Source organism: Gymnogyps californianus, chromosome 5 (genome assembly GCF_018139145.2).
Source record: "Gymnogyps californianus isolate 813 chromosome 5, ASM1813914v2, whole genome shotgun sequence".
In the NCBI taxonomy this organism is placed as follows: domain Eukaryota; kingdom Metazoa; phylum Chordata; class Aves; order Accipitriformes; family Cathartidae; genus Gymnogyps; species Gymnogyps californianus.
Genome location: NC_059475.1, coordinates 19,824,411 through 19,840,977, shown reverse-complemented (window position 1 = coordinate 19,840,977; position 16,567 = coordinate 19,824,411). Strand labels below are relative to the sequence as shown.

General features: G+C 40.9%; 1 protein-coding gene across 4 annotated transcripts in view; it reads left to right on the top strand.

The window, feature by feature from the left end:
* Positions 1-16,567, top strand: part of TSPAN4 (tetraspanin 4) — a 391,838-nt gene that overhangs the window by 359,442 nt on the left and 15,829 nt on the right. For all 4 annotated transcript variants that reach the window (XM_050896897.1, XM_050896896.1, XM_050896895.1 and 1 more), the window contains one exon: positions 14,440-14,541. In XM_050896897.1, the coding sequence (XP_050752854.1) occupies positions 14,440-14,541 (102 nt within the window). The remainder of the gene's footprint in view (positions 1-14,439; positions 14,542-16,567) is intronic.

Sequence of the window (16,567 nt, the reverse complement as noted above, 5' to 3'; positions counted from 1 at the left end):
AATTTGAAGACCAGATGAAATGGTTAAGGTTATCTATGGTCCACAGCATTTCAATCAGTATTCTTGTCATCAAACTAATTACATCTGAGTTATAACTTTGCAAAATTCTTGAGCCTTGATTTAAAGGCATCATTGACTGCACCTCATTCCTCAAAAATTTGTTCCAAGGATTTTTTTTTTTCTTTACAGTTAAAATTATGCCTTGTTTCTATCTTGTATTTGTCCAGCTTAAACTTCTAACCATTAACTCTCATTATGTCTTTTTCTGGTAAATTAAAGTGCTGTCTACTGTTGAGAATTGCTTCTCCATGTAGGTACCTGAAGACTGCAATTAGGCTGCTTTTTAACCTTGTCACTCTACTTAGTTTATCCAAGAGTGTTAGTCATGTGAAGTAAAGCATGCTTCTCAGTGATTGGCTTTTCTTGTAGGTCTTCTCTAAAATCTTTTCAAATTTTCAGTAGATTTCTGAAAACATGGATATCAGTTCTGCAGAGTAGAGATAATGATACAACTCAACCTTTATACAGCTTATGTTGAATATACCCATGACTCTGTTTCCTCTGTAAGTTGGAAGTGTTGCCCTCAGAGCATGCCCATCTCCATTTCCTCGGTCCTTCCACAGATTTCCTGCTTTCCCGAATATGGTTTCCAGTCTTGTAGTGTGACCTCTCATCTTTGTTCCTAAACATCTGTTCTGGTATTTGGCTGGATAAGCCACGAGGCTCTGTAACCAAGCAGACCAAGTGATACCAGCAGATTCTTTAATGCATAGCAAGTTTTGTGTGTTATCTACAAAATTTCATTAGCAGTGATTTTTATACTTCAAATTTCAGTCAAATTTGAGCTCTCTAGAGGTGTCAAAAGCAGTAAGTTTAGATAGGTGGAGAGACCCAGATGAATGTCCCATGGAGAAAAAGGTCTCGGAGCTAGCTCAACCAGTATTATTAGACACCAGAGCATCCAAGGGAGGTGAGAGGGAGAAGACAGCTTCCAGCTTTACGAAGAGACTTGGCATCAATGCTTCTCTTTGGCAAAAAGTTGATCTCTTAATTAGGAAAGAGGGGCTCATTTTGAAAGGTAGAAGCACAAGCAATAAATACAAAACAAGCCAGAGGCAGCTGAGGACCATCCTCAGAGGTGTTCTTGAGACCATTGTCATAAGGGGCAGATTTAAGCTTTCACTTTCATTTCTGCTCCTCTCCAAGGGATAACTCACCCTTCTGACAGAGACTGTTTCCGAATAAACTAGATCATCATTGACGATTGCTCAGTCTGCCTGGATTACTTCCAGGACCTTGATGCCATTTCTAGAGGGGAGCTTGCATACAGCAGAAACTTGTTTCGGGTCCTTAGCTCAAACACTACCTTTTTGAAACAACAGCGCCTCTTCTAGAAGGTTTGTATACTGGGTGAAGTCAATCGCATGAAAGCAGAGTAGGGGTAAACTACAACCAAAATAAAAAAAAAAAAAAACCAAAAAAACCCCAACAATGTTTTTGTTCCTGACAGAAAGCTTTTAAGACTTGAGGTTTTGTGGAAGAGAGATGGATTAGCATAGCAGGTTGGTAACAGGATACAGCCCATACCATAGGCTTGTACTGACTACGGGAGGAGGGTTGAGCTGTAGTTGATTGACAGTAAGCTTGAGATGATTTGCAGATTTTTAAAGGCAATTGTGGACACTAGCTACATGTTTCAGCCAAGCTAATATTACCGTAGTTTGATCTCAGAGGCAAACCAGAGGTGTTTGGAGATTGTCCAAACTAACCTTTACAAATGTGTCAGTGACCTCTAGGTGATGGGCAGTCAATTAAGTCAAGGTGAAATTACCCAGTGGAGATAAGCCCTTTAAGGATCTTGATTAAGATACAGCTTGTGCTTAGAACTGATTAAAAGTGATTGCCATCTGAAGGAGATGGTGGTGTGGCCAGCAGTTACTTGATTGAGTCTAGATTATTGTAGACAGTTCTCTATATACTTTTAGATATGACCTTGTTCAGTTCTTGTGAGGGAAGCAGGCTGAGAGGGACCAATTCTGCAAATTTCCTTCCTTTTTCCTAAACAGTGGCTCCTTTGGATTTGGAATGGGACTCATCTCTGTCACGACATGGGCATCCCCTTTCATTGGGGAGTCTGCTTACCTCTAGTCCAGCTACATGTGGTATATGATCTCTAAATGCTTACTAGTATGTTAGTTTTTATAGGGTTAGGTGAGGGTAGCTCAAATCATAATCTCTATTGGGTCCCTTGCTGCTCACATGAACAGTATGTGCATTTTGTTGACTTTTCCAGTTGGCACCCCGAGTGTCCTTTCCCTTCATTTGGGACCACCAGGTAGTTGAGGAGCTGAGACTCCTTGGTCTCTCCTGACTCCCCTAACTGTCAATGGGGAGTGGATGGCCACTGATATCTAGATGTACAGGCTGTGTGTCACCGTTTACATGACAATGCAACTACAAAAGAAGTTGGCATGTGCCCTGGGTGGTTTGAAACACTGCATCTGCCACAGAGCGGTGGTGCTGATGCTGTCCTCCACTGCTCACCCCGATGGGGTCTGAGAGGGGAGCCAAACCTCTTGCCAATTTGCAGCTGGGTTTGGCAGCCGGGATGTGCACGTATCATGTTCTGGGATATAGGAGGGCTCCCCAAGTAGAAGCAGTTTGAGGTGAACCTTTCTTCAAGATTTGCAGTTTCTCCTTTCATCAGCTTTGCTGCCATTTAGCAGGGTATCTGCTGTTCATTTGGTAAATGCCACTTTTTATGTGAAAAAACAGCATATATAATTCTTTTCTGTATGGAAATATTGCAGTCCTCCAGCACCTCACTCAGTGAAGGTACTGTCACTTAGCTCTGTTTAACATATGGGAAAACAACCGTGTTTCCTTCTACATTCAAGCTGTGTGACTTCCAATGAGAAATGTGGCTTTTTTCTGACATTATTAGAAGTAGAGAGGGTGTTGGAAACTTGCATTTTGTGCCATATAAGTGTGACTGGCAGTTTGTTTATTTGCTTGTTTTCTGTTATTATGGAAAGCAATCTCCATGTAGTTTATTCATTTGCAGTGACTGAGTCCCAAATAATTCCATTCACGATAAAATCTGGTTTTGATGATGTGCGGTGAAGAGCTGAAATTGTTTGTTTCATTAAAACAAGGGAGGCATTTAATAGCAGTTATTCAGTACTGTTGCTTTTGTTATCTATTAGCTTTCCAAGACATTTTATTTACCAGTTTATAATATCTCCACTGAAAAGCTTACCTGAGGATTAAAAACAGTATTTCCAGTTGCTGAAGGTCAGAACTCCCATGGTGTCAGAGATGTTGTTTTGGAGAGGGAATGGTTTACAGGCTTGCATGTACCCTAATAGAAACATGGTTTTGAGCCACTGGAGACACCACATGACGATGCCAAGTTGTTAGAAATGTGAGCAACTCCATTGATTTTAGTGGAGCCAGGCAGATTTCTGCTAGCTGAGGAGCTGGCATTTAGCATAACCTGTGATTCTTGCAAGTACATGTCTATGTGATTGGAAGAAAAGAACATATTTTCAAGGAAGAAAATATAGGTAAGGAGGTAATTACCTTCTCTGGTTTTTAGCCAGGACGATATTGAGATCCTGTTCCGTTTTCTTCAAAATAAAGCCAGGCAACTCTTCCTGAGTTTCTGCGAAGTAGCTGGATGTTCCTCCAAATGCCTCTGTCTCTTCCCTGGATCTACGATTTGTGCTGCCCTCCCTCTCTGGGGGTGCATTCTGCACTTCTCCCACTTTCAGGCTGAGCAGAGATCACCCCATGGTAGGCATAAAGCTTGCTGTAGTCAGCCTGACTTCGCCTGCTGGTCTGTTCCCTCCAAGGATAATGGTAGTTCTCCTCACAGCATTATTTATTTAAAATGAGTTAATTTCAGACAAAGTATATGTTAAGAATAATAAAGTAGGCTGTGTGCAAATCTCACTTTCCCCTAAGGATTAATGTTCCCTGGATCTAGGAAGACTCAGCTTCTTTGGTCTGTTTCCACAGAATCGCTCTTTCCAGGCAAGTTTCTCCAGGCAGAGTAATCCTTCAGTGGGCTGGTTTGGTTTGGTTTAGTTTGGTTTGGTTTGGTTTTTAATGGGTCTTTTAGTTCCAGCACAGAGAAAGGTGGCTTATCAGCAGACATTTGTTCCCCTTGTTCTAAGGAATCAGGAAAATTTCTTCCCCTGAGGACATGATTTAACCAGCCCTCTCCCCCACTTAGTTTACAGCTTACCCTTGTTGTTACTACTTGCTGCTGGAGCTGACAACGCTGTGTTCAGCAGAGCAGCTCTGCCACCAAGAGGTGGCAATGCCAATGCCTGTGATTAACCATGGGGAGCTTGCATGCCTTTCCCATGACCCCCAGCAAGGTTCAGGTGCCACCAGAGGCCTGATCTAGTTAGGGTGTAATTGTTTTGACTTTTGCAGAGATGTATTTACCTTACGGCAGTGGACAAATTCTGTATTTTGGCTTATATTTTCCTACCAAAGTCATGAATTTAAGAGGAAATGAACTTAAGTTACTTGGATAAATGGATTTGCAGATAGCCCACACACATGGTTTGTGGGACTCGAACGAGTCTCTTCTCTTCTCTTACCACAGTGGGAGCATAGAGTATGGTTTGCCTTTGCTATCCCTCCTCCCCTGCTATTTTAGTAGTGCTCTCTCTCACTTGAAAGCTTTCTTATTCACCTTTAAACTAAGTAAATGAGTATTGTAAATAATTGAAGCAAAGGTTGATCCCATGGGATGGCTGCAGCAAATAGCTTAGTGGGCAAATGGCCAAGTCCTTCATCTCTCTAAGTAAACTGCTGGCTTCCCCTTTCCCAGCTCACAGTATCTGCAAAGGAGTCTGTGTCCAATGTCACTGTTCCACCTAATATATAATCACACAATGGTCATTAGTTCCTACAAGGAAAGTGGCTTGTCCCCCTGCTTTGACTTGCCTCTGCACGTCCTGAAGCCTTTGTGGCAGCTCATTGGATCTCAGACTCTATTGACATGTGCATCCCTAGGTGGTGGTGGTGGGGTTGCACTTTTTTTTTGGTCTGTATAGATGGAGATAACAGGTTGTTAGCACTTGAAACACAAATGCAACCCACCTTTCATGTCTCTTGGCAAAGGCTCAACAGCATGTATCATGTTAATTAACATCCTTCCTAATTTACTTATCTGAGGTTATACTGATGGTTGTTGAGGACAAATGAAAGTGATTGTCTTTTTTTTTTTTTTTTTTTTTTAAAAGGCAAAGAGGCTGAATACAGATATCCTGGGAATATTCTCAACGTAAGCACAGGTTTTGAAAGAATGGGCATTTCTCTTTTCTGCTGGCCTGAATTCAGTGTACATGGGATTTCAATACATGAGCATAGCTCAGAGGAGTCTTTGCACCCTGGCACAGGTGTGGTCCTGTCGCCACTAGAGATCAAGGCAAAATTACTGTTTACTGGGACATGGAGCAAAGGAATGACTCTTACAGGCCCATGTCTGGGGAAAGACAATTTGAGTGAGTAGGAGGGATGGCAGAGGAAGGAGGTGAGGGCTTTGAGGATAGGTTGTGAGATCTATGGGACACAAGATGTGTGAAGACAGAGGAGTATTGCTGAGAGCAGCAGTTGGTGGGATATGTAACTAGAGAAAGGGGATAGAAGCTCTTTTGTGTCAGTCATCTTTGGAGCAAGTATATGGAGAAAACCTACTACAAAGGGAGTTTCATTGTGGAAAAGAAATGGCAATGTTAGGTCACGATGACACCCAGCTTTGCTGGTGTCACTGCTATTGAGGACGTTAGTATCACTTTTTCCCAACCAGCTTAACAATCTGAAGAAGAGCTTATTTATATGTAAACAAAAGGTTCCTTCTACAAATCAGCATAAGATGTATCCTGAATGCTGTACAAATAATTAGGTATGTCACAAAAAACATGCACTTAGTGTTCACTCACCTGAAATTCCTCCAACATGCTGCTGAGGCTTTTGTCACTTAAAATGCATAATGCCCAAGAAGAATTGACTTAATATCCTGGTAATTAATTTGCAGTGTCAGCCTTTTGTGTATGTAATTGATTTGATGTACCTGCCTAGTCTTACCCAGCCCTTTCCCCATGATTGCTGCAGCGTTCAAACTCCTTTGAAACAAGAAGCAGCAAGCCAAGAAGTCATGTTTAAAGTTTTTATTCCTAGGTTCACTAAAAAGAAAAAAGATTTGGGTTTCTTTAAGAAGGTCTAGGACTATCTCATTGGGAAGTGCCTGTGCACAGGGTGCCATACAAGACAGAGCACTGGATGTACGCATCCTCTTAAATAAGCAGTCAGCTGTGCTATTGGCTCTATTCTGTATGCAAGCAAAGAATGGGCATAGCTGCACCTTAACATTTTGAGCCCATATCTCTGAGCTAGTTGTGATGTACTTTATTTAAACAAGCTTGGGGACTTGATGCACAAGTTATTCAGCTGTTGCTGTGCATAAGAACAGATTAGATGGCAGTGGCCTCTCTGGCTACAGAAAAGGGGTACTTTCCCCTTATACCAGCAATGATAGGAAGCTAAACATTCACTTTATATGGAACAATGATAAAATGCCTGTCTCCCCCTTGAACTTTAAAGGAATCATTTGGACAAAATCAGGTGCAGTTTGCTGAAAACATTTGAATTTGCTCTTGCATGAAAAATTTTGAATTGCAGAGCCTAGTGACTTGTCATACTTGTGATGTCTTGTTTAAAACAAAGCGGCACTAAAGCTGCTGTTGGGATTCATTGGCATTTTAATAGTATGAATAGTATGGGAATGTTTCAGCGGCTCCTTTCTTGCAGCCTCAGCTGTCTGCTGCGTCAGGTGCCTTGATGCCTGCTTTTGAGCACAAGCAGGTGCTTGTGGGCGGAAGACGGTGACTGAAACTGCAATTAATTGTATGCCCAATCCATGGACGCAGGAAAAACTGATTGGAAAAACCCAAGTTCTTTGACTTTCTTATTGTTATAAAAACTATTGCAACTTCTTGGTTCTTGTCAGAGCGCATGGTGGGAGACTCTTTCTTTTATAGTTTCACCAGCTGCCTGCTCCAGGCCAATGCAAGGTGTACTTGTCCTTCCTTTTGCTTCCTGATGAACCTCAGTTTTACCCTCTCAGAGCCAGGAGGCTTACTGACCCTCTTAGGTTAGTAACTCCATTCCTTGTCTCAAATTCTGTACAGGGCTTCGTGTCCCAGGTTGGTTTTGGTATTCAAATACCTACTCCAAATTATAGTATTAATTTTATGGCATGAGTGGAGTCAGGTTATTCCTGTTTTACAAATAGAGAACTGAAACACAAGAGAAACAGTGGCTTTTCAAGACTATGTAGGAAGCCTATGGCACAGCTGAAAGGTCTCACCTCAGTTGACCCAAGCCAGCACGTTTCAGAAATGTTCATTCTTCTTCCCACTCCCAGACCATTTCCTATGATCTTCTGTTCCTGTATTCTCTGCTTTTCCTCTGAAGTTACACAGCCAGTGCCAGTGCATCTCTCTTGGTATCAAACACTGCTAGAACCAATAAGCATTTCAACTAACTTATTGAAGTTTGGAAGATCCATAAAATGTTTGACTCCTGACATAGACTTTTGCAGTCAAACTAGGAAAAGAAAATTCACTAAGCAAGTGGTTTGCTGTGTTTAAGGAAGCAATTACAAAAAAAATGTTAAGTCCTGGAGTTGTTTCACATTTGGGGAGGAAGTGAGGAAGAGGGAATTCCCCAGAGCTGAGTAAAGCGTCCTGTGCAGATGCTGTGTAACACTGATGACACTGACAAGAAATTAGTATATTGTTCCTTAACTGCCAAACATCAGCAAAATTCATGCTATGTCTCCTACTTACTAAAATCTTACAAGATTTCTATTTATAGGCAGATGGTATAAGATTTCAGTGGTGAGGAGAGCACGTACTGCTCTCAGCTTCTTATAGACAGGCTTGGGGACATCTCATTTAAAACAAGCCTTACCTGTTGGTACAATCAATCTCATCTCTTCTTAGCAGGCAAGAGGCCTCCCACAAATGACCTTATAGATTAGGCACTTTCTGTTTACGTTCGATTTCCCGCTCCCTGCTATTTGTAGAGAATGATTATCAAGGCATTAAATTAAAAGTTTTGCCCTGTGGGAATCTATTGGATATTTTGTCATTTCCTTACAGCCTCTACTGTTATGGTGGAGAGGCAGAGAGGTAGGGGAAGCAATCACCAGAAAGGTCAGGAATATTTACTTACCTATATTGAAACACTGCTGAGAGGCTTTGTCCAGTTTCGGGGCTTGTTGGGTGGAATTTTTGTTCATGATGTGGTAAGGAAGCACTGAGGCTTGAAATTAAAAGTCTCCATTTACCTGCAGGTTAGAAATCTGGGGACACTGCTGGCATCCTCTGGCCTTTGCCTAAAGGCTATGTCAGAATCTAAGTGACATCTCACGCTGTCAGCCAGTTGCAAAGGAGTTAATAAGGATCTCCCCAAGAGCCTTCTTTTGGCCTTTCTTCCAGAGAGGATTACAGCAAAGCCATCTTCCCTCTCAGTGTGCTGGGACAGTGGAAGGACTTTGTCTCTTCAGTATTGGTATATCTTCAGTTTAATCAAAGACTTGCATCATATTAGCTGTATATATTGATAATACCTGTGTTCTGCACAGATACAACTTTCTTGTTTGCCCACGAAGTTTTGCTCCAAAGCACTTTCTCCTCCTTATCAGCAGCAAAATTACAGGACTGAGCTTCTCAGGGAGCAGTACTTGTGTTCCGTTTTGTGCCTTAACAGTAAGTAGATAAACTCCAAAGCCTTTCATTTAGACACAGAGTGAGAGACCTGTCAAACCATCCCCAGGAACTGAGAAGGCTACTGCAATCCCCCATCTGTAATACAGAGATGGAAATAATTACGAGCCTCGCTGCGTTTTTGCAGCACAGAATGTTTATGTAGTGCTTTCAGCGTGTCTGTGTGTGCTAAGCAAGGTTTTTGTTGTTGCTGCTATTACACATTTTTATCTCAGCCTCAATTATTCCTAGGTTGTCTTATTCAAGGAAGCAAGGTGGAGTCTGACAGCTCTTGGTCCTCTTGAAGGATGCTGGCTTCTGCGGCTGGGCTTGTCAGCCAGCCAGCCACAATTCTGCTTGGAGGCTCCGGATTTCGGAAGCAATGAGGGGACAAAGCTGACAGTAAAACAAACCTTACATGTAAATTGCTACAGCTTAAGTAGCTGTCTCAAGGGAATACAGATTAAGAAGGAACCACTTCTTAATTTGGCCTGAATTTATATGCAGGCTTAAGTAAGATTTTTTTAAGGGATGTTTTGTCACAGCTGTGATTTAGACAAGGCTCAGATAGATCCCTGACCATTCTCTCTCACTGCATCAGCTGCTTCCAGCCACTTTTCCTGACCTTTGTGGCAGTTTCTCTCCAGTTCTGCTGCATCTCTTGTAGCTTTCTCTTCTCTAGTTCAAATACTGAGTTTCCTTCATTGCCTGAAACTCTCTGCACATGACTTGTCTACCTTAGAGTAGTATAGGTTTTTTAGAAAGTCTTTTTTAATAGGACAATGAGAGATTTAAGAGCCAAATTAGGGCCTAATGGAAGTCAGTGAGAAAGTATTTGTGGTCATTGTGGTGGGAACAGGATCTTACCTTAGATAAAGTGCTAGTAATATGCATGCCCCTCTCTAAGAAGTGGTTCTCTTGCAGTCGTGGATTGTAGTGGATTACCACACTAAGCAACAGGACACATTTAACTTACGTTAGTAGAAACACCACTGAAATCTGATGGCACTAATAAGCATGAGCAACCCTCCAATGTGTCTGAAGCCAGAAGTCATAGGAATTGACATGGATGGGGTGCCAGCTTGAAGCTTACACCTCTCATCTGTTGACCAATGAATCCCAAGGAGGAAAAGAATTTTTCTCTGCTTCATTTCCAGACTGATAAAAGGTTCTTACTGCCTAACCTTTCAGAAACTCTTTCTTCTAAGGAAATCTCTGGTATTCCACATGACTAAAAATAGGCATCTCATTTAGAGTAATGGTTTGCCTGCTGAGAGTTTTTATTATGCTTCATTGTGCTCCTTCACTAGATAGAGTTGTGCTTTGTAAAGGGCCTGGCTTGCGTATGGGAGAACACAGCAAATTCAAATTGCAGAATATTTAATATAGTACTTACAGTCCCTGTTTTGTGATAGACATTTTGCCTGGCTGAGGACTGGTAGCACAGAGACAAACGAGAAGCTGACAGATTGGTGAATGCTGGGTGGGATCATTTGTCAGGAGACGTGATGAATCACTGTGGTGCAGCATTTCATTTTCAGAAAGATCATTTTCTGAAAAACTTGAAGGCAGAGAGACAGCTGGGGATGTTTTGTGAGTTTTCATTTAAATCAAATATACAATTAGAATAAAGGCATATTGAAAAATTCCTGCTATTCTAAAAATATTTTGAGGAAGAAACAAAATTGAGGTTAGCAGGAAACAGAATGACCTGGAGGAGCATTTGCCAGCTATCCTCCACAAATAGGTGCTGAGTTTTACTTACCCTTCTCTGGTCAAAGCCAGTAGGAATCATATGTCTAGAGCTTCAAGCAGTGCTTCAATTAGGGGAAAAACTATCCATCTTATAAACTTGTACACAGGTTATTCAAGTTGAGGCCAATGTGCTTTTAATAGGACTGCATGTAGACACTGAACTCCTCGCAGCCTGCATGAGAGAAGTGGTCTTGTTTAATATCATCTGTGCTCTTAGAAGTCCAAGGCTACTTCTGCATCAAGACTGATTAATTCATGCAAGATAACACATTAATAAAAAAGGCTTTATGTAGCTGGCTAGAAACAGGGGAGACACAGGTGGTGGGGGACTTCATGCTGGTACCACAGCTGCAAACACAAGTGACAGGAGACCAAAGGCCGATGCCTGCTTCCCCTTTCTCCTGGTGCCAAAAGGCCACAGACTCAGTTGTGCTGTACAAGGTTATTTCTAGGAGATGATGAAAACCTTTTTGACCCTAGCGTAAGCAAACAGGAGAGTGTGAAGGCTTTAAGGAGTAGCTCTGCGAAAAAGAGGTTTTAAATCAGCTGCTCTTCAGAGAATAGCACTCTTTGGTGCATTTACAGCACGCTTGGTTAGAAGATCAGAGCACACTTGGTTAGAAGATCAGTTGGAAACTTTAGTAAAGGATAACTATGTAAAATCCTACATTTACAATCACTCTAATAAATATAAAGCTCTGTGTGTGTGTGTGTGTGTGTGTCTATGTATAAAACTGTGTGAGATCTCCAGATATCTTCCCATGTCAGTGGACATGAAATAAAAAAGTAAAGAAATCTGGAGATACTGTTTCACAACATGTGTATGCCTCTTTCAAAGTTGCAACCTGCATAGAGATGAGAGAGAGAAGGAAATGAGACACACACGTGGCATGGGGATATAAAAAGCTTATATCCTCTTCCAAGCAAGATTCAAACAGGCACTTTCTTTTTAAAACAACAAATAATAATGGGTCATACAATGTGCATGACTTGATGTTGAGGGACTTGATGTTGAGGCTTTTTGAAATACCAGTGAGAGAACTGGTCACATAGTACCTGTTTTCTTGAGTAATGTTCTGCTGTTTACTCAGTTTCTGAAATATGGAAATCTATTGCCAGTTGTGTTCCCAGTATTAAGGTCTGGTGCTCTTTGTGCAGGGAAAAGCAGTTAATTTTATGAGGAAGAGAGGACTTGCTTTCATTTTGACTCAGTGAATTGCTTGCTAGTGCATCTTCTCCAGGTAAAAGGAAGAGCACTAATGCTTGGTGAGGCAATCTCTTGAGACCATGTTAACGCACACGTGGACTAGCAAAATGTTGTTCCTGATCTTGAAGTACTTTATAAATGTTGATTGTAAGTTATTAAATTATTATTAAGTTATTATTATTATTAATGATCTCAAACAGGACATGAAGATTGCATTAACAAGGCCAGCCTGTGAGACCTGGTAAAAGGGATTATCATGCTGAGCCACTGCATTGGTTTGCAAAGCAAAATTTGAGTGAGGAAATGCAAACTTTGCATTTTGCATCCTTTTAGTAGCACGGCATTTGCCCTTCAGATAAGCATCACTGTTTCATTTGACCTTATCTCCCTTGTTCCAGATTAGTGGTGATATGAACTGTAGGTTGATGCATAGCTCTCTCATTTTACAGGGCAGATTTTCTCAGGTGTGATAAATTAATATTCCAAATAGACCTTTCTCTTTCATCTTCAAGGCAACAGATCTACTAACTAGATTTCTGTCCCCACCTGCCCTCAGCTATGCTGTTCCTCTTCACCTCTGTCCCTTTCTGAATTAGTTTTTCAACAATTAATTTACCTCACTACCTCTGTAGGACACTTAACTACATTTCAAAGCCTCTCTCAGACTAGCAACACAACCATGCCCTTCCATCCTAATTGATGGCTCTGCTTGAGACCACAGCAGGTCTGGTTGAGACACAGGGAGCTGAAGGAAAGTGAAGAACTGAAACCCAGTTCAATCTAATTCTTAAATAAATGCTAGGAATCCCACACACATATAAGTTTATCATTTATTGCCTGTAATTTTCTCAACTAATTCCAAATTTAATGATAGCTTTCAGCTTTGGTTTTCTCTTCTAATTAACGTACCAGTGACTATGAATAATCTCTGCGTAAACTCAAAAGCAGCTTACATGATAATTACAGTGGGAGCACAGCACCTACTGTTCAAGACAGTCATCCACGAGAAAGTGCTTGCATGATAGATAAGGTGCTGAGATTAAGTTGTACATCTTTCCTGTACTGTCCCAAAACTATTTTATTAGTGGCTCAGCTTGACGGTGGTAAACTTTTGGGAAGGAAACAAAAGAACTGGAGAGACTAAGCACAACCCTTTGCACATACAGCAGAGATTTCTTGGACCTGATGAACTTTTGAGGTCATAGTTTTTCGTGGAGTCATATTGTTGAGTAACTTTAGATTTACCGCACAATAATTATGACGTAATGGATTGAAAATTCCTCTTTTACACTGTGGAAAATGCTTTGCATCCACTTTTTTTCCCAGGAGCAAATGAAAACAATTCTAACTGAACAAAGCAGAAGGAAAATTCAAGGGTATGGTAGAAGCAGAATACCTTTGTTCCCTCTGTTAACTCAAAATTAGCATTGGTTACTTCATTTTAGACCCCCCTCAGCTGGAATAACTAGTGTCAGAGGGGCAATCACTAGAGAATACACCATGTCTGGCTGTTGTCCAGAGTTGTTGAACAGAGTATGTATTAACTTAGACTGTCCCCATGAAGCAAGTTGTGAATTTAATTTTGGTTTTCTTTTTGACTGTTGCAGCAGAAAGATCTCAGAGTGGCACTGTATTTTGCAGTCAGATTGATAGCAGATTGATGGAGAAGAAAATGGGACAGGTCTGCTCACTCTTCTTGCTATACCTCTCATGTTGAACAGACCACTAGCATTGACAAGCACCCAGGGGAGGGGGGAATGTACGGGCGTATTTGAGCAGCACTATTCAGTGCTTTTCATTTACAACAGAAAAATCAGGATAAACTGTGAATATCCATTTATTATTTACTTCCTTTTTTGTGTTGGCTTAGTTCTGTAGAAATGTGTATGTATGGTTAGGCTGGGAGGGAGGCACTTGCAATCATTTTGGATACTACCTGGTGGTGACCAGTGGATCCAACAATAGCCTGCTTTACCAGCAGAGACTCTCAACAAGAAAGCACTATCTTCAATTGCAAAAGCCTCTAAAGCAGAACTTTGTACTTCCATTAAATCAACAAAAATGCATTTATTTAAGAGCAGCTCCATTTAGTAACTAAATTCTTCAATCCTGTCTGTCCTGAATTTTGGATAGCTCATTCCCTGCTGCTTCAATATAACTATGTCCATCCTGCTGTAAGAAGTGGGGTTACACTGGCCGATGCAATGAACACAATTCAGAGCATCAGTACAATGTTAATGCCGCTGTTGATCTCCCGGGAAGCATATGGAAGATGCTGAGGGGTACTTGGTCACAATTAAAGATATTAAGCTAAAAGGAAGTGCTGTGGGTAGATGAATGTTTTCATATATAGGCCTCATTTGCAAAAAATGAGTGATTAAACTGAATCCAGTCTCTCTATAGTACTTTGGTGGTTAAGTGGGAAGGGAAAAGATGTTCTGGAGGTCTGTGATGGAAAACATGAACATTAACTCAGAACAGGAACTCCTCATGTTCTTTACAAAATACAGATACCTGTAATAGATACCAGTTCCACTGGATGGAGAAAGGCTTTAGGAAATGTTGGTTAACTTTTTATTCATTTCAGTATAGGACTGTTGTCCAACATCTCCGTGCTCCGTGCACTTTAATTCTGAAATGTGGTACTCAGCAAATTTTGAATTTTTTATCTTTTGTTGTTGGTTTTAGATTGACAAGTATGCTCAGCGGGATCTGAAGAAAGGGCTTCATTTGTATGGGACAGATGGAAATATTGGCTTAACTAATGCATGGAGCATCATTCAAACAGATGTAAGTCTGAGCTTTTTTTTTTTCTTCCTCTTTACCCTTGGGGTTCTCTAACAGCATGTTCTGGGTGTGAACCTAATTAAACCTCCAGATCCCAAGTCAATCTCTTCCTCCCACCCAGTCAGCACATTAGCAACTAAACTCTCTGCTTTTTGTAACAAATGGTAATTTTTGTTTATTTTTCCTTTGACCAGGATAGCTTATTTCTTTTAAAAATTTATATTGTGTTGACACGTAAGTATCATACAGTTCTGTGCTGTGTGGAGAGTGAAGGAGATGGTCAGACAGGAAACAAGTAGTACCTTCTCTTTAAAGTCAAAGGGACAGCTTATGTTGGAAGCAAGAGCAACAGCTCTGTCTCCTTTCGTTGCTATTGTTGGTTTCCACTACTGTAGTCAAAATGGAAACCGGCCATGGTGTTTACAACCTCCTCCTACAGTCGATATGTTTTTCCCAGCAGAATTCAATCATCCTCCATCACAGATGGGCTGGGAATGCTTTTTGCTATGTTGCCACCGCTGTTGCATACTTGATTCTCTGACAGCACTCTGCCAGTGTTTGTCTCATAAGGACTGGCGAACACTATGGCTGGCTTCCTCCTTTTCTCCTTGTCTGGCTTGCTGAGGAAACACCATCACTGACAGTTCAGGTTTATTAGCTCTGTCCTTCTCTTTTCATATTCAGTTCAATCAGCTCTCATGGGGGTGATCTTTCTGATTTGATTTTCTCTGCTTCTTGAACGAGGAAAAGTGCTCCAACTTTTCTACTGCTTTAGGAAGAAGCACTTGTACTACCTTGGCTTCACTCAAAAAATCTTGCATAGCTTTCTCAAGTTCTCCTCCAGAGGTGCTAGCGTGGTACAGACAGCCAGGGCTTTAGTCTTGCCTCTGATGTCTTCAATCGTCCAAAGATGATAACCTCTCCCAATGCTTCCAAGGTTATATGAACTATTCGAAATGATGGGTGGGCTACCTACCACATTCTGATATGATAAATCTGCTCATTTACCCTTTACTTCCTCTATTGCCATTTGGGCTGAAATCCTGAATATCTTTCTGTCTGGTAGTGTCAAGATTCACATATACTCTTCTGTATGATACAAGATAACAGGAGCAGCAGGCTGCTAAGAAAAGGTCTGAGAAATTAAAAATTTAGGGTCACTAACAGAACAAAAGAACTGGCTGGCCAGACTCCATATGCATCTTTGGGGCTGCAGGAGCTGTCTGTATTGAGTGCAGTAGATTGACAGCAACAGTACTGTGTGTGAAAGACAAACACCTGAGGTCCAGCAAACAAGCTAATAAGCTTTCCAGTCCTGCACATGGAAGGTTCTTTCAGTTACCTTTAAAAGGCCGCAGCATCTTGCAATATTGTTAATATTTTTCTCTTCCAATACTGTGATCAAATATGAGAAGGCATCCATTACTGACAAGAGAAATGCGTTTTGTGGTGCTAGCCCAAGAGTAAGCCATATGAAATATAGGTAAAATTTTTAACATCATTGCTTATATCAAATAGTATTACAAGTTTTACTTTTTTATACTAACTTAACTCTGCTTAGTAAAATTGTAGTAAAAATTACTAATATTAATATGTTTGCAGTAAATATTAATCTGGTTTCAGTGACACCCCAAGAACTGTTAAAAACATATAGCAAAGGTGGGAGGAAAAGCATTATTTGGAGGACTTATGGGATATAAACCCCATGCTTCTGCTCCCCTTTCTGTAAAATAGATGTAATAATATATACTATGTCTAGTTCACCTAGTCACATTTTTTCAAGATGTTCACAAGTTGGATTGGATTCAGAAAAGATGTAAAAGAATAATGAGAATTTTGGAAATTTAAATTATGGTGAGAAACTTTTAAACCAGGAAAAGATGAAGTAGTGATGTGATTGCAGTCCTTAGAGCAGGAAGGGAAAAGGGTTTTGAAAGAAAAGGGCTCTGTAATTGATCCAAGAGCTAAAAACCCAAGATACAGATATCTGATGGTAGGATGCCATTGTACAGCAGGATGGTGGATTCTT